This window comes from Lagenorhynchus albirostris, chromosome 6, assembly GCF_949774975.1.
Source record: "Lagenorhynchus albirostris chromosome 6, mLagAlb1.1, whole genome shotgun sequence".
NCBI lineage: Eukaryota > Metazoa > Chordata > Mammalia > Artiodactyla > Delphinidae > Lagenorhynchus > Lagenorhynchus albirostris.
This window is the reverse complement of record NC_083100.1, coordinates 59,308,436-59,326,510: the sequence shown is the minus strand read 5'-3', so window position 1 is coordinate 59,326,510 and position 18,075 is coordinate 59,308,436. Positions and strand designations below refer to the sequence as shown.

Here is an 18,075-nt window from a genome sequence, read left to right as displayed (position 1 = left end):
TAACAGGAGACTGGTATTTTAGAATGTTTTACAGATTTAACATTCCTCCTACAATCATTCTGGCTAGTAATAAGTAGTTACTGAGTATGTGCTGTATTTATAGCCCTCGTACCAGATCCTGTCTGTGTATGTCAGGTGTGTGCTTATGAAATGTCAGGTATGTACCTATTACCTTTGCTCTGGCCTGCGCCCTCATCTCTGCACACTGAATTTCCATTCTTACTCATTTTGTGTCTTTCGTTCAAAATGAACATATTTACCCGTATATGATTAACATAGTGACATAAAACCTTTATGAGATGGCTAAAATTACAAGACTAACTCGTATTCCAATTTATAGGACCCTATAAAGGGACCGCATATTTAACACTACAATATATATCTCGACTGACATAACGAATGTTTCAAAATTAAAGTTTTTTATCATAAAATGTTTCAGATACAAAAAAATCCCACAGAAAGTGAAAATATAAAAAACACTTATGTATCTACCACTCACATTTAACATTTTGCCATATTTGCTTCATACATTGAAGACCTGACCCTCCCCTCCTTCCTCCATCTTTCCCTCCTCAGAGTTAACCTGTATCCTATTCCAACTGCACATGTCTTTATATACTTTCACAACTTATGTATGTTTTGTGTTTAAAATTTGCATAAGGGGTATACTTTACAGAAGTGTTTGCAATCTGCTTTTCCATTCAACTTTAAGATTTACTTACATAGATGCAAGCAAGCTATGCCATTCCTTTGAACACTTCAAATTCTATTGTATGAATACACCACTGTTCATGTCTCCATTTCCCTTCTGAGGGCCATTTAGGTTGTTGGCAATATTTTACTACGATACACAAATACTACTGTGAATGAACCATCCACTCCTCTGGTCTGGTTAGCTCTACCTTCAAAATAATACATCTTAAAATCTGACCACTTCCCCCCATCCCACGATCACCCTAGTCCAAGCCATCATTTTTTCCTCCAGGGGCTCGTAAGTGTCTCACTCTTGCCCCCCTTTAGTTTATAGTTCACACAGCCCATGGAGTCTGATTGGGTCTTGTCTTCATCAGAATCCTTCCTATCATACCTGATATAAAATCCAAACCTCTTCCTATGGCCAGGGAAGCCCCATGTGATCTGTCCGCTCACCCTCTCTTTCCCTAGCTTTCTGTAGTCCAGTATGGTCCTTTACTGGGCTTCTGTTCACTCTGCCTGATACCAGCACTTCCTTCATCTTCCTATGGCTTCCTCCCTTATTTTTATTCAGGTTCCTGATCAGATAACACCTCCTTTCCTGTTTCTATTTTTTTTTTTTCTGTTTCTATTTTCTGAATTGGTACCTCTTTCATTTCCTATCCGTCTATCCTACTTTTTCCTTCTTGGAAGTTCTCACACCTGAAATTATCTTATTGTTTACTTCCAGTCCTCCACTAGAATGTCAACTTCCTGGGCTTTATGTCCCAGTTCTCAGAATAGTGCCTGGTGTCATGGGTGTTGGCAAGCCTCAGCTGAACGAATAAAGGAGAGAGCATCAGTACAAGACTCATAATGTACCTTCTCCAGGACAGTATCTTGGAAACTTTGTTGATGGTGAAGCACAATAAGAAGTACGCGTTTTATACAGCATACACACAGACAGGCACAAGCGCTTCAGGAAACAATACTCACACTACTCTTATTTTTAAAATTCTATTTCAAAAAGAAAGAAGAAAATACGCTAGTTGCAACCCACTAAATTGATTTCACAATTTGCCAATGGGTTCTAACTTGCAGCATGAAAAACTTTGTTTTAGGGTATATATCCGGAAGTGGTTTTGCTAAATATTCCTGAATTGCACTCCCAAGTGAAACATTTGCACTAATAACATCATTTCAGGGATTTCCTCATATCCTTACCAACACCTGGTCTTAACAGGCTTTAAATTTTTGGCCAGTCTGAGTGAAACTGTATCTCTGTTTTAATTTGCATTTTCCTGATTACTGAAAAGACTAATAGACCAGTGATCGTAACCTCAAAAAATATGTAAACTATATTCTGGTGCCCCAGCAAGACTAATACTTTTCTTATCAGAAGAAATAGGCAAAGTGAGTTAATCTTCCCCTACTTTCTGTAGTTTAACAATTCCAAATTCTCACATGTTTAATTTTAGTGGCACAAGATTGTATTCCCAAGGACACAGTACTAACGACAATTTTAGTTCATTCACCATTCATGCAGTCGTTTATTTACTCAACAAATATTTATTGAGGGCTCGCTACTGCCAGCAATTTCGCCAGACAGACCAACAAACTCTCCTGGCGCCTACCTTCCAGACCCTGAGTTCTTTGTTCCTCGCTCTGTGGCAGAGTGACCATGGATCAGGCGTGTAGTAGAAAGGCTCGAAAACTCCGATCAAGTTCTTAACGATTCTTCCAATCCACGTTCTCGTGCATCGATTATTCACAAGTTTTTGTACTCAATATACCCGGAGAGGAACGCAGTGTGTTCACGCATGCTCTCTCCCTGCAAAGGAATATTCCCAAGAGAAGTTTTGAAGGAGAAAGCGAATGCTTCATTTAAAGCACTTGTTTTAAACGTAAGATTATAATTAAGGTCTTTTAAAGCAACACAATTTATTTTACTTTTTCTTCTAAAAGCAACTTTTTCCCCTGTTCTCTACAAAAAAATTTTTTTTAAGCCTCACACTGTATTTCGTCGTAATGTCAGGTTCGTTTCAAAGGGCAATGAAAAATCTCAGGCTCATTCTGACTTAGGTAATTCTAAATTTTGACGAAGAACGTTAACTCCAAACCACATTAATACAGTCTTTAGCTTCCATTCTTCTATAATTTCTAGACTTTATTATCCCATAGATGAGTCTTAACTAACAGTAGCCCTTTCTCATTTCAAAACCACAAGTCTTATATAAAACAACTTCCCGTTCTTTCTGGAAAGAAAGATCAGGATTTAACTCATTTTATTGCTTCAGATAATGGTGCGGTTACCAGATAAGAGGTGCTACATCTAGGGGCAGTGCCTGGGCTGATAAACGGTGGAGTTCGTGCTTGGTTCTTTGATTTTTATTTTATATAACGTAAACCGCACACCGCAGGGAAAGTGCTAAATGCTGAGGCCGGCGCAGCTCTCCACGACTCCCATCTCCACTTTCCTCTCCCAGCCCCGGAATTCATGCAAATCAGCCTGCTAACCCCGGGGCAATACGACCCATTTTCGCGCCATTCGCTCGGGACCGTGCAGCTACGTAAAGAGGAGTGGTCCTGGAGCTCCCAAGGCACCACAGTTCCAAGGAGGATTTTAGGGGACTGCACGGCTATCACAGGACTTCAGGGTATCTGGGGGGACCGCTTTTTTTCCGGGGCCGAGTGGGTCTCTCGCGCGGGTGGACCGTTACCATAGCTGGCAGGACCTGCGCCCCAACGCGGGAAAGCCTGCCGCGCCCCGCCCCTCCGGCCCGGGCTCTGAGCGCCCCGCCCGCCGGCCCGCGCTGCTCGAGCTCCGGCTCCTGCGTGGTGGGACGGAGGCGCGCGCGGCTTCTCAGCTCTCAGCGCTCAGAGCGCCAGCCGCCAGCATGGACGCTCGCCGCGTGCCGGTGAGGCTGGACGGGCGAAGGCGCGGGATGGGCGCGGTGGGTGTTGGGCACGGGCGGACCCCCTCCAACTCCGCGGCGGAGTGCCCTTATCAACTGGTGGCCGTCCTGGGCGGCGCCCGTTGAGCCAAGTCCCTGATGTTGTGCACTTGCGGGTAGTTCGGGGACTAGGGGTTGCCCCCGACGGGCGTGTGCACCCGGCGCGCGGGCGGTCCGGAGATTTGAGAGGTTTGCAGGATGGTTGGCAGCCCCGGGGAGCTCGAGGCCACGTGCGCCCGAGGTGCACGTGCGCTGGGGGCTGGCCGGGGGGGCCCATTGTGTCCGCTGTACGCAGCCCTGCCCGCGGGGCGCGGAGGGGAATGCCGCCCTGCAGCCTCCAGGCCCTTTCCCGCGCGCAGCCCCGCGCGTACTGGGGGTCCTTGCGCGCGCTTCCCGCCCGCTTTTGCATCAACCATGCCGGCAGGCGCTTGTAACCACTGAGGGTTTGGAGTTTGGAGTTTAAAGGTCTTGCAAATCGGTCTCTTTAGAACTTGGGTTATGCACACTTGAGGGGGCATTTCTAGTCCCAGGCGGTGATTCAGTGCAGCGGAAGGACTTGGTCTGAACGGTTCGCCGACCGTTTGCTCATTTCCCACTCCCCTCCCCACCCCCCAACCATCCTCTCAGCAGCAGGACGTAGCCCTGATGGAACGTTACTTTCTGCTCTAACGGAAACCGGAACGGAGGGTCTGCCCCAGAAGAGGTTAGAGGGTGGGGGTTGGGTGAAAAGGAAGAGAGTGACACGCTTAAAATAAATACGGGTAAGGGGCCCACGTGGGAAGGCTGGGATTCCCTGGGGGTGGGTGGGAGAGGGCGTGTTGGGGGCGTGGTTTCAGAGACAGCTCTCCTGAATGGACCTGGGCATTGGCTTTCGGCATGAAGAAAGACGTGTAGCTGGACTTGGACTCTGACGTGCCTGGGTTCAAATTTGGGCCATCGTGGGACTTGAATAGTTCCTTTCACCGCTCTGAGCCTCAGTTTCCACCTTTGTTGCAAGGAATTAATGTGAAAGCATACTTAGTGCCTGGCACAAAAAAACACCTATTAAGTGGTGTTAGTTATTACCTATCTGCCAAGAAAGTCCATCTCAACCATGATCATTTGCCTTGCTTCTTTCTAGGTCTTTTCCTCCAGGTATACATTTGCCTGATAACTAACTCTTGGCATGTGGTGACTAGTTAAAGCTCAGCAGGAATTTCCCTGCGAGCTTCCAATAGAATGCCTCCCTTGAGGCTGTCTTGGGCGTCTGACTGCTGGCAGGTACACTGATGAGTGAATGGTGATAATTCCTGCAGTAGTGCAAGGAGCTTTGCTGTTTTAGGACACTGCAGACTCCTTGCAACCCTGTGATCTTGAGCAATCTGTTTCACCTCCTTGGAGCCTTTAATTTGCTCATCTGGAAAATGGGGAGTTTCTGAGATCTCCTTTAATAGGTAGTACCTCTACCTATTATCACATTTGCCTGCCTTTCTAAAAGGACAAAAGACTAAAACTTCCTAAGATGATTGAATGGAGTCTGTTGAGGAGTACTGGGTGGTTGGGTCCCATGATCATGAAAATAATTTTATTTGCAAGAGAAATGCATAATGTTAAGTATAGAAGGAAGGTCAGAATGTTCTGTTCACCCGACACCTCACATCTTGGCATTATTTTTGTGGGACCCCTAGCAGAGCTTGCCTTTTCAAAAGTTTTCAGTGTAAGGAGTCACTTCTGTTACTCCATGGCTATACTTCAGAAGAGAAAAATATAGGAACTAATACAACATTTAAGAAATCTCATTAAATATTAAGAAATGGTAGAAACGTCCATCTTTTTACATGAGATTGATGCCAGTTGCATGTTCTGATGAGCAGTGCCAGGCTATTCAGTGTTCATGAATGAAGGCTGCATTTTCATATCCACAGGCCATTTGTGTCTTATGAAAGGACTTCTGCAAACTTAAGACTTGTGCAGCAAGGGGACTGCAGAAAGAGCTGAATGTCTGGCCAGCCTAATAGAGCCCTGAAGTGGAATCAGGCATTCTACCTGGGTTTGGAGGACTGTTTGACCTTTAACTTGGCTCCTGTACATTTGTTCACTGGGTCGATATATTTGATTTGTAAGGACTTGTGCTGAAATCACTCTACCCCTCCTGATTGGCACAGGCCTGTTTGAAAGCCTGCCATCTCGAAGTAGAGGTGCTGCCCAGTTTTTACAGTTTGGGAAATTAGCATCACAGTACAGAGCCCAAAGCTTACATAGAAAGATCTCATTAGCTTGATTTTGGCTGAGGGAGAGAAATCACTACCATTTTGTACTTTTGAAGTACAGTTTAATTTTTAAGGGCAGATTTTAGGAGTTTAGCTTTTTTTTTTTTTTTAGGAGTTTAGCTTTTAATGCCTTGGGAGCTCAGTATAATAATGTTAAGAGTTTGGGGCTCTTAAGGTGGGTAAAGGGGTAGCTCTACAGGTATTTGAATAAATTGATAGTTGTCGTTATAATGTTCCTTCACAGGGATCTCTTTTTAGGGTATTACCTGGTTTTGAAAAAATTTTTGTAGCAATTGCAAACCTGCCTTTTTCTGTGTAGGGTATAAGAAGTGGACACATCTTCTCTGTGCTGTTTGAACCTACTCAACTCAAAAATGATATCTTTCGTTAGATTCTGCGGTAAGCAACCCATTTAATAGTGTTGCCATTTCTGTTTGCAGCAAAAGGATCGCAGAGCAAAGAAGAACTTCAAGAAATTCAGATATGTGAAGTTGATTTCCATGGAAACCTCGTCATCCTCTGATGACAGTTGTGACAGCTTTGCTTCTGATAATTTTGCAAACACAGTAAGTGCTGCCTGAGAATAAACAGAATGGAGTCTGCCGTGCTCAAAATGCCTCAAATGCTTTGTGCGTGATTAAAACTGCTTGCTTTTTGCTTACATTTCTATACAGCCGTTATGAAAATACAGTATGCACTGTAATTTCATTTCACTTTTTGCTGTGGTTCTAGGTAGTAATTGTTGGAGGTAGATTAGCTACTTATTCTATCCTTTTGAAATGTCGCCTAACCTTACATGCCTGATGATTTGCCATAACAACTCAGAAATCATTTGTAAACCTCTGAACCATTTTTCTTTGTAACAAAAGCTATTCTCTTGTAGTGCACTTGTAAATGTGATTTGCTCTCTGCACGGTTTATGGAAAATTGGTTCTTGAAAAAGGAAAAAAAATGCACAACCACATTTATTTATTTATTTTACAGAAACCTAAATTCAGGTCAGATATCAGTGAAGAACTGGCAAATGTTTTTTATGAGGACTCTGATAATGAATCTTTCTGCGGCTTTTCAGAAAGTGAGGTGCAAGATGTGTTAGACCATTGTGGATTTTTACAGAAACCAAGGCCAGATGTCACTAACGAACTGGCCAGTATTTTTCATGCCGACTCTGATGATGAATCGTTTTGCGGTTTCTCAGAGAGTGAGATACAAGATGGAATGGTGAGTTTGAGAATTTCACCAATATCAAGAAATAAGGTACCTTTAGAGGCATGACGTACTTGCCTAAAAAGTTTTTTTTTTTCCTTAAGATTTTCGTTTTAGTCATGCCAGAAGATTTTGTTGATCTTTTAAAAAGTTTTAAGAGTATTTTCTTCATGTCTTAAAGCAGTTTTTTGCTAATGTAGTTCTCCTTGTAAAGCTTGACCATTTTTGTAGTCTCTGAAAATCTTGGAAACTGGTAAGATAGAATTGGCCCGCCTGCAGATTTCTGTTGCTACAGAAATCCAGCCTAATCAGAGGAAGCACACGTGTCCTCAAGATGAGCTACATTCACATTTAAGTTCAAGTGCCCAGCCCAGGGCCTGACATAGAGTAGGCCTTCAGTAAATGTCGGTTCCTGTAGTGGATCTGTGCCTGCATCCGGAAAGCCTGTGATAACTCCCATGCAGGAGCGTAAGTGCAGGTAATGACAATTAGGGCCCTGCCTGCTTCCACTTTGGCTCCTCTGTTGGCTTTTCCTGTGCATGCTGTCTTACCTTTAGCCTCTGTTGTCCTGCTCAGGACACTGCTGCCGCTGAAGCACCTCGGTCCCACTCTCCCCGAGCATGCTGGTTACTTCTGCACACGTTTTTCTGTTAGCAAGACTTTCTCGACAGACTGTTGATTTGCAGTCAGGTGCGTGCTCTCTAGCTCATTGTGCTCTGACACGGGTCCACTGCCTGGGACCGCACTTGAGCGGCACTGACATAAGTGAGGACGCCTGACCAGCGAGTGTTTATCACTGTCTAACTTCACGATAATGTAATATTTCCTCTAAGAGGTGGTGTTGGTCTGAATCAGTATGTATTGGAGTTATTGGCAGGGGCTGATCTGCGAACCTGGATGTCACCCAACATTGTCTATAGCCTGAATCATTTCCGGGCAATGTTTCAATTCTTTGTAGATGCTATTTGTTGCGATTGATAAAATGCCAATTGATTAAAAGGCTTAAGAACTGATAAAAGTTTTGTCATTTTATATCTTTCAACCCATGCACACTAAAAATATAAGAATAGTACAAAAAGCGGTGGGGATTTTGGAATGTTAAAAAATGAGTCTTCCGTTTCTGGGACTTTATGGGTGGTATTTTTTGCCTCTCTCTTTTTTTTGTTTGTTTTCAGCCATCACCACAGTCATTTTCAGAATATTTTTGTCACCCCAAAAAGAAATGCTGTACCCATCAGCAGTCACTTTGCATCCTTTCCCAATATCCTCAGTTCCTGACAACCGTTAATCTATTTTGTCTCATAGATTTGCCTATCCTGGGCATTTCCTAGAAGTGGAACCCTACAATATGTGGTCTTTTGTGACTGGCTTCTTTCACTTAGCATAATGTTTTCAAAGTTCTTCCATGTGTCAGTACTTCATATCTTTTTTTTTTTTTTACTTCATATCTTTTTATTGCTGAATAATATTCCATTGTGTGAATATACCACATTTTATTTATCCACTCATCAGTTGATGGACGTTTCGGCTGTTGGCACCTTTTGTTAGGACTGATGCTGCTCTGAACATGTGCATACAGGTTTTTGTACGGACGTACACTCTTCAGTAGGAGTAGAATTGCTGAGTCATATAGTCTGTATGGTTAACCTTTTGAGGAACCGCCAGACTGTTTTCCAAACTGGCGGCACCATTTTACAGTCCTACCAGAGTGGGTGTGTGGGTTCCAGTTTCTCCACATCCTTGCAGTACTTATTGATTTGGTTCTGCTAGTGGGTGGGAAGTGATGTCTTGTGATTCTGATTTGCATTTCCCCAGTGGCTAATTTTCATACATTTTAAATGGTGGAAACATACTACTTTTGGAATCTGAGATTTTAAGAATTTTAGGCTTCCAAAAAGTGGATAAGAGAGGGAGGTAGTCAGATCTCATAGAGACAGAAAGTAGAATGTGGTTGCCAGGGGTTGAGGGGGAGGCGAGTGGGGAGTAACTGTTCAATGAGTATGGAGTTTCAGTTTGTGAAGATGAAAAAGTTCTGGAGATGGATGGTGGTGATGGTTGCAGAACAATGAATGTATTTAATGTCATTCAACTCTACACTCAAAAATGGTTCAAGTGAAAAATTTTATGTTATGTTATATATTTTGCTAGTTTTTTAAAAAAGTAGTACAGAACATTGAGACATCTTTTAATAAAGTTTAGTATTGCCATAAGCATTGAAATCATATTTATGAGAGCACACATATTTACTCCTAGGGGAATTCTTTTCAAAATGCATAAAGATTCTATTTTTAAAGACATGAAAAAGGGAGCTGGGATTTTCACATTAAAAAAATGGCTCGGAACCACTGGCCTAGGGACTGTGAAGGTGGCTTATAACAATGTGTCTCAGGTAGGCTCCCCGAGTTAAACTACACTCTTAATTTTGTTACCCAGAGCTGTCAATTAAACTTGACAATTAAAGTGTTCAGTGCAAATGTATTTGCTGCAAGCTCTTTTTGTTCCAAAGGCATATTTTGTAGTCATACTGTTGCAGACTGTGCAACAATCAGCAAGTCATTAATGCCTCACTTGTTCTGATTGACTAGAGGCTGCAGGCAGACCACGCGGGCTGTCGGACCCGCAGTCAATGCAGAAGTTCCGGACCTCTCCGGGTGGCCATGAAGTTTCCAACTCGAAACACCAGGGGAGCTGCCAGCGAGAGAGCAGTGCCCTCCGAACCCTCAGAGAATTCTGTGACCGATTGCAATTCTGATTCAGAAGATGAAAGTGGCATGAATTTTTTGGAGAAAAGGGCTTTAAATATACAGCAAAACAAAGCAATGGTAGGTATCTGACTTTGAATGTATTAGAACTCACCCTTCCTTCCCAGCTTTTCTCTAAGCCACTTGTTGCTTATATCTTTGTCATAAGAATTATTTTCCATGTAGCTCTGAAATTTTCATAACATATGTTTTAAAATGTGTTTCTTTCCCTAAACTAACGTTTCTTTTTTTAATCTATTAAAGTCTTGGTAGATGTATAGGGGAAATCAGAAACTCTTTGAAACGTGCTACTGTGATTTCCGGAATTTACTTGTTTTCAGTAGTTATTCTAAACCAATAACTTCTGTTTACTTTCCTCCCTTTTTAGCTTGCAAAACTAATGTCAGAATTAGAAAGCTTTCCTGGCTCCTTCCCTGGAAGTCGTTCCCTGCCAGGCTCCAGTTCAGTAAGTACAAATCCTTGTTTGTATGGTACTGTTTTGGACAGGTCTGATTTTAAATGGGCAGGTCTGATTTTAAAGTCGAATTTCGTTATTTCATGTGGTCTTGTAGACAGACTTAGAGGTGATAGAGGAAAGCTTCTGACAGATCTCTGGGACTTCTTCCTTGCACCCTGGGCTAGGGGTGCCCCTGTCCCCTGATGCCGAGCTCCTGTGGGGCTCAAACCCCAAGCCCCTCCGTTTTCCTTGGCCACCTACGTGGCACGTGGGGTCCTAGTTCCTGCACCAGAGATCGAACCCGCGCCCCCTGCAGTGGAAGCACGGAGTCTCCACCACTGGACCTCCAGGGAAGTTCCTCAAACCTCTTTTGATTGGTTGTTTCTTTTCCTCCCACCCAAGTAAACCTAAGACCCTCAGGGGTAGGAAATAAAGATCGAAAATGGTTTTTTCTGTATCCCCAGCATTGGCAGATTCCTCCTACATGGTAATGGATGTTTTTAAAATCTGAGAATGAAAAAAAAGAAAGCAAAAACAATTTGTTAACCAAGTCATGGCCTAATGTATGTGACTATATCCTGAGGAAACTAAGCTGGTGCAACTCAGGGGAATCTGGTGTGTCTGGTGTGGTACAAAAGGAAAGATTTCCTTTTCCGCCTCTCCGTGAGCAGGAATAGAACAAGGAAGAGCATACATACATTTCTCTCTTGGGCAGTATAGGAACAGTGAATGTGTTTCAGGGCTCAAGAGATGTTGTAGAAAAGGTTTTTTTTTTGGAGAACGAGATTCTTTCTTACATCTTTATTGAGTAAAGCATAAATAGATCATCCCTCAGTTTGAGAGAAACCAGGTTTGGTGTTAACAAAAGCCAAATTACAATGGCTGTATTATTTCTGGGCTCATTTTCCATGCATTACAGAAAGGCTGAAGGAAATCGGAGAGTGGAGTACTCCTTTTACTTAAAGGACAACCTGGTTCAGGAGAAGGTGCCACTTCTCATTCTGGAATAAACGGGTCCAATCCTCTGTGTTTTGTTCAGCGTCCAAAGACACCCCGAAGGCGCACATTCCCAGGTGTCTCCTGCAGGAGAAACCCTGAGCGGAGAGCTCGTCCTCTCACCAGGTCGAGGTCTCGGGTCCTTGGGTCGCACAGTGCCCCGCCCACGGAGGATGAGGAGGAGGACGAGGAGGAAGAGGATAAGTACATGTTGGTGAGAAAGAGGAAGCCCGTGGCCGGCTACGTGAACGTGAGTTCTCCGCTTTTATGCTTTCTCTTCTGTTTGTCATGTTCTGTGGGCCCAGGGTCATGGACACAGCACGGGAGCAGACACCCCCTCAACACCAATGATCCGTATGAAATGTTCTTCTCAAACACTCCAGAACGGTTAAAGTCACATCAGCTTTTTTTTTTTTTTTTTTTTTTTTTTTGCAGTACGTGAGCCTCTCACTGTTGTGGCCTCTCCCGTTGTGGAGCACAGGCTCCAGACGCGCAGGCTCAGCGGCCATGGCTCACGGGCCCAGCCGCTCCGCGGCATGTGGGATTTTCCCGGACTGGGGCACGAACCCGCGTCCCCTGCATCGGCAGGCAGACTCTCAACCCCTGCGCCACCAGGGAAGCCCCGCATCAGCTTATTTTGATGGTTCTTGCTAACAGGCAAGAGGATCAAAATTATCTTGGGCTTTTCTTAATCGTAGGAGTCATTTCCATGATGTTGTCCCATGATGCTTAGTAAACTTAGGATTCTCCTCTTCTCCGTAAGCTCTAAGAATGATTTCCAGGTTGAATTCTCTGAAGAAATGACAAAGCGAGTATCTTGAGATTCAGAGCTGGCGAGAGCCAGGAAGGCCACTCTGTTCCATGTTTCTCATTATGCAGGAAGATGACATGCCCCGAAGTCGTCGCCCCGGATCCATGGCCCTTCCCCATATAATTCGTCCAGTGGACGAAATCACGGAGGAAGAATTGGACAACATCTGCAGCAACTCTCGAGAGAAGATCTATAACCGTTCATTGGTCAGAGCCTCTAAATGATGTCTGGAAATGTACACGTCCGTGAGAGAGACATTTTGCTAATGTTCTAACAGTCTTAGCATATGGGATGTGTGCCTGTGTGTTTTTTTCATGTAAGAAGAGTTTTGTCGCATCCCTGGGATTTAGCTTTCTTAGTAAGTTTGCAGTAGTAGTAGTTGCTTAGTAAGTCTTCAGTAGCATTAAATCTTTTCTCTTAATTTAGGAATTGATTCATTCAACCTAAGTATCTATTAACGTGTGCCTACATAGATAGGTGTTGGGGATGTGGTTGTGTGGTAAAGATAAACAGATCTTTTTTTTTTTTTTTTTTTTTTTTTTTTTGCGGTACGCAGGCTGTGGCCTCTCCTGTTGCGGAGCACAGGCTCAGCGGCCATGGCTCACGGGCCCAGCCGCTCTGCGGCATGTGGGATCCTTCCGGACCAGGGCACGAACCCGTGTCCCCTGCATCGGCAGGCGGACTCTCAACCACTGTGCCACCAGGGAAGCCCAAACAGATTTTTTCTTGTTGTAGTTTTGATAACATAAGGTATTGCGTCTGCCAGTTGAATGAAATCACCGTGCTTGAGATACTTTTCATGTCCTTTTGTATACATGTGTGTATAGATGTGAACTAGGATTCAAAGAGAAATATGAGACTTTACCCACAAAGAAGGACATTCTTTTTTTTTTCTTTAAATTTTTTTTTTGTAGTCAAATTCCTCCATTTTTGGCTGTGCGGCTTGCCCTCCGCAGTGAAAGCGTGGAGTCCTAACCACTGGACCGCCAGGGAATTCCCAAAGAAGGACATTCTTTAAGTATTTTGTCTACAGAAAGCAGTGTTTTTGTTTTTGGTTCTTATTTGCTTATTATTTGCAGGGTACAACTTGTCATCAGTGCCGCCAGAAAACTATGGATACCAAGACAAACTGCAGAAACCCAGAGTGCTGGGGCGTTCGAGGCCAGTTCTGCGGGCCCTGCCTTCGAAACCGTTACGGTGAAGAAGTCAGGGATGCTCTGCTAGACCCAGTACGTGCCTCGAAGGGGTGGTCCTGGGGGCTCGAGAGTCTGCCGTGAGCTGATAGGGCCAGAGAGAGATTGAGCCCTTAGTGTCGTGGGACATTCATTTCGGGGAAGACAGATGCATTCAGAGCGTTGGTGCTGGATAGCGGTGAGCCCTTCTGGAGTGCTCCCGACCCGGCCATTCGGGGAAGTCCGTTCCCCACTTAGCCCTGCTAGTGGCTGTGGCACTTTTTCCGTGGGATTTCCTAAGGGAACGTGATGCATGACTAACTGATGTTAACCATGTTACGAGGTTTTTAATAATTAAAAAGATCTGAATGCAATTGATCAGGCCCATCTTAAAGGTTACACAGGAGTAAATAAGTAAGCGGCGGCGTGAGGTTTAACTTAATGGCGCCTTTTCATGCTTATCCAGAGCTGGCACTGCCCACCGTGTCGCGGGATCTGCAACTGCAGCTTCTGTCGGCAGAGAGACGGGCGGTGTGCAACTGGGGTGCTCGTGTACTTAGCCAAGTACCACGGCTTCGGGAACGTGCATGCTTACTTGAAAAGGTAGGGCTGATTTTTCCCTCTTCCACACCCAAATCTGACATTCATTTTTGTATCTTAATAAAACGGTCGAAGTCAGAAGAGTGGTCTTATGGAGGGCAGGAGGGTGCAGGTATTAACTAGAAAGGGGCATGTGGGGAGTCGGGGAGGGTTGGAAACATTTTATATCTTCATCTGGGTGGTGGTGACCCTCGTGGGCATGCGTGTGTAAAATTCAAGCTGTACACTTAAGATGTGTTATAACTCGATAGAAACGTTTAAAAGAGTGCATTAGGCTCTCAGAAGATTATTATTTTTTTAACTTTTTAAAAGTTGAAGTATAGTTGATTTACAATGTTGTGTTTCAGGTATACAGCAAAGTAATTCAGTTATACATGTATATATATATATATTTTTCATATTCTTTTCCATTATGGTTTCTTACAAGATACTGAGTTTAGTTCCCTGTGCTATACAGTAGGACCTTGTTGGTTATCTATTGTATATATAGTAGTTTGTATCTGTTAATCCCAGACTTCTGATTTTATCATCCCCTCAACTCCCTTCCCCTTTGGTAACCATAAGTTTGTTTTCTATGTCTGTCAGTCTGTTTTTGTTTTGTAAATAAGTTTTCATTTGTATCATATTTTAGATTCTGCATATAAGTGATATCATATGGTATTTGTCTTTCTCTCTCTTATTTCACTTAGTATGATAATCTCCAGGTCCATCCCTGTTGGTGCAAATGGCATTATTTCATTCTTTTTAATGGCTGAGTGATATTCCATTGTATATATGTACCGCATCTTCTTTATCCATTCCTCTGTCGATGGACACTTAAGTTGCTTCTATGTCTTGGCTGTTGTAAATAGTGCTGCTATCAACATTGGGGTGCGTGTGTCTCTTGGAATTAGTTTTCAGAAGAGAATTCTTAGGCCGAAAACCATATCCTGACATGTTCCCTCTTCTCTTTCAGTCTAAAACAGGAGTTTGAAATGCAAGCATAATAATTGGAAGATCCACTACCTGCCTTCCACTTCACAAATCTTCCTTGTTTTAAAGTTTTCAATTTTGTCATGTGATTGAAACCCGAGTTTAAGAATTCTGATGATCAGTCTGTCTTATAGGCAAATCAGGTTAACCTCATTAGACATGCACGCGTGTCTGGGCATCACGGGGGTGTACTGCCAGCTGTACCCTGCCCTCCTGCAGTTTCTCCTTTGCATTTCCCTCCACCCCTCATCCCATGCCATCCCCCTCTTATCTCCAGTGGTTCTCTTCCACCATTTAGTTTCAGAATCCTTTTTAAATGACAATTTTATGAAAGCATGTTTGATTTAATTGGTGTTGAAATAGCCCTGGAATCCACCCATAAAACCAAGCACTTAGAAACGCAGTACTAGTGTTAACTAACTACATCTCTTGATTTCCAGAGACTAGCCCTCTAACTTGCGTACGTGAAAACACTGGGCCTGATTTAGTGTTCGCTGACATTTTTAACAGAATCGAGGCACAAAAGTCTTAAAACCATGTGGAAAAATTAGGTGATTGTTGGCAAGTGGAATATATGACTGTGGAGGCCTCTCAGGAGACTATTCCATGTATTGTGCTTATTACTCAAGTTGTCACAGTTGAGGCTTAGTTGCTGCTGATTTCTTCCACCAAGTGCATCTGGCCCACACGGTCACGACCCAAAGGTTCTCGGGCAGTGCTATGCTTGAAATCATTGTAGAAAAGCCATCCTGGGGAATTGGGACGGGGAGCCTTCAGGAATAGGCCGATTTGAATTCATGGAATAAAACTTCAGGATGAGTGTAGTTTGCCAAGTTGTTTTCAGTTCATAACGTAAGGTATTTCAAATAAATTCTTGCTTATGTTGCGTGGAAAATTGATACTTATACTCAGCTACAATTCTTTTCAGTTTTTACTTTCTTGAAGAAATTATAAACTAGGCACAGGGTTCGCATTCAGGTTTGAAGCACTTTTATAACACTGAGAAGTGCCTTTTTGGAGAAGGGTGACTTTCAACAGTTTGCTAACTTGACATCTCTGCCAGTTTAGTTTCTGGGCAGAGTCCGTGTGTCGTCTCTCCCTCTGCCTGTTTCGGCATGAATCAGATCGTTTGCTAGAGGTAGAATCTAAGTGTGTGTATGTTCATTTTGCTTTGCGTCTGCAGCCCGTAGCTGTGCCTGTGCAGTGTTTGGTGCATAATTGGACCTTGAATCAATAAATGTAAATAGAGCATTTGATCTGTTATGCTTTTATACAAAGTTTTTTATTTTAATAATAAAACATTTTGTTCTAGCTTGTCTGCTTTTTTAAAAATCTTTGATGCTCAATCTTACCGCACTGAGTCCTAATTTTTTTCTCCTATTTAAACGAAAGACCATGTCTGCCTTTTCGAGAGCCCCCTCCCCCTTCCCCCCCACCTGCACACACACACTTTGGCTTAAGTTTCTGACAGTCAAGGGCCAGCTCTTTTGAACAGGGCCTGGCTTGGTGATAATGCCTGATAGCTGTGAATCAGAATCAGCTAAGACGGCTACATCACCAGATAGAAAATACGGGCCCCTGAAGTTTTACAATGTTGTTTTCTTTTCTTTGACCATTTGCCAACCCAAGAACCAACAGTGATTTCACAATACCTGGCTTGCTTTTATCAACCGTTCGGATATTTATTGCAGGTATGCTGTGCCTTGAGACCTATTCCAGAACTGAGAGAATCAAAAGACAAAAAAAGCATGGTTCAAAAGTTCTCGTACCCGATTCTTTAGACCAGGGTTGGCAAGCTACATCCTGGGGACCAGATTCTGCTGCAGCCTGTATTCATACGACACATGAACTAAGTATGGTCTTTTACATTTTTAGAGAGTTTTTAAAAAAAGAAAGCATGTGACATAGTGGCCCACAAAGGCTGAAATGCTTTATGGTAAGTTTGCTGAGTCTTGCTCTAGACTTATCTGAGAAACCACGTTTAAACCACATACATTTGGGGAGAAGACCAAAATAAATGAAGTCACACAACTGTAACTGTATTCTATACAAGCCCAAAAGAAATTGACATTTCTTTTCATAAACCCTTAGTATCTTAAGAAGCCCAATTATAACCCAACCCTTTTAGGAATGCAATTGGGAGGCTTCTATTTTTGGAGTTAATCAAAATTGGTCGTCGTTTGGAACGTTTTTGGTGTTACCATGTTTTAAAATTGTGAAGTGGCACTTATGTGGTTTTCATTAAAAACATTGCTAGCAACAGTAGATGCTGAAGCCTCATACCCTGAAAGGAATTACAATCTAGTGGAAGAAGTAAGAAATCTAAAAGTAACGTGCTGTAGGAACGAAGAGAGGAAAAGCAATTGGCGTTTTCTCACTAGCAGGCGTTTTACAGCGTTGATGGGCAGGTCTGCTGCTCTGTCTCAGCCTTGTCTGTGGGAACCTCTACTTTCTCCCATGCACCCCACTGTAAAGCTCCACACACGGTCCTTAGAGTTGCGAGAACTCCAGTTTGGACAATTAGATGAAAAAGTAGTATGAGGGTATTCATGCTTCAGGAATTGCCTTTGTATTTCTCCATCCTGGGTTCCCAGAGGTAGAGATGGTATCCAGCTTTATCTTCACCTACTAAGAGGTTGAGAAAGGAAATAGCAACTATAATAGACTTTAGTAGTTTCATAGGAGGGGCAAAGGCAGTAGTTAGAAGGTGGTGCAGGACGGGGTTATTTGTGTTTTATTTTGCTTTCAGAAAAGAAGTGAGAGGGAGCTCCTGATGGCTCAAGGTCGGGTAGACAGTTGAGTTATTTGCATGCCAGGGGAATGGATTACGGGTTCAGGGATTTAGAGCATGGCTGCAGAGGATTAGGTTCTGACAAAGTGATAGCAAGTCCTGAAGGGAATGAAAGGTGAGCATATGTGACTTTTGTGTTAATGTTAACTGCACACTTGTGGGGTAGTAGCTCAAGGATGAACTAAATCCAGAGAAGTTGAGAAAAGTGCCCAGTGCCACGTAGCTAAAGTGGCTGAGCTTGACTAGAGTATTCCGGGGAGAAGCCTTTTTTTTTTGGTAACTAAGCAGAACTCGGGCAGCCTTAGGAGTCAGAAGCAGAGGAAAGGGCTGTGGATCAGGTTGTAGCAGTGAAAACAAGGGTGTCTTGGGTGCTGGGGCAGTCCTGGCCGAGGTGGCTTATATGGAAACCCTGTTGGTGAGGAGACAGGAGGGCTGGGAGGGGCTGAGGGCTTCT

At 43.5% G+C, this 18,075-nt stretch overlaps 1 protein-coding gene across 2 annotated transcripts; it reads left to right on the top strand.

Moving 5' to 3' along the window:
* Positions 1–3,487: 3,487 nt before the first annotated feature.
* Positions 3,488–16,074, top strand: CDCA7 (cell division cycle associated 7). Of its 2 annotated transcripts, XM_060151429.1 has the most exons (10): positions 3,488–3,590; positions 6,316–6,441; positions 6,860–7,096; positions 9,667–9,903; positions 10,211–10,288; positions 11,319–11,525; positions 12,155–12,292; positions 13,166–13,315; positions 13,725–13,861; positions 14,814–16,074. In XM_060151429.1, the coding sequence occupies exons 1-10, from the start codon at positions 3,570–3,572 to the stop codon at positions 14,842–14,844; spliced, it is 1,362 nt and encodes a 453-aa protein (XP_060007412.1). In that variant the 5' UTR covers positions 3,488–3,569; the 3' UTR covers positions 14,845–16,074. The 2 variants fall into 2 exon arrangements, with proteins under 2 accessions (XP_060007412.1, XP_060007413.1); XM_060151430.1 differs by lacking the exon at positions 6,860–7,096.
* The last annotated feature ends 2,001 nt before the right edge of the window (positions 16,075–18,075 follow it).

Bases quoted from the DNA above. Each gene is read 5' to 3' on its own strand.
- CDCA7 (XM_060151429.1), top strand. From the start codon at position 3,570: ATGGACGCTCGCCGCGTGCCG. The intron at 6,442-6,859 runs GTAAGTGCTGCC...TTTATTTTACAG, and splicing joins CTGATAATTTTGCAAACACA to AAACCTAAATTCAGGTCAGA. The intron at 12,293-13,165 runs GTCAGAGCCTCT...TATTATTTGCAG, and splicing joins AGATCTATAACCGTTCATTG to GGTACAACTTGTCATCAGTG.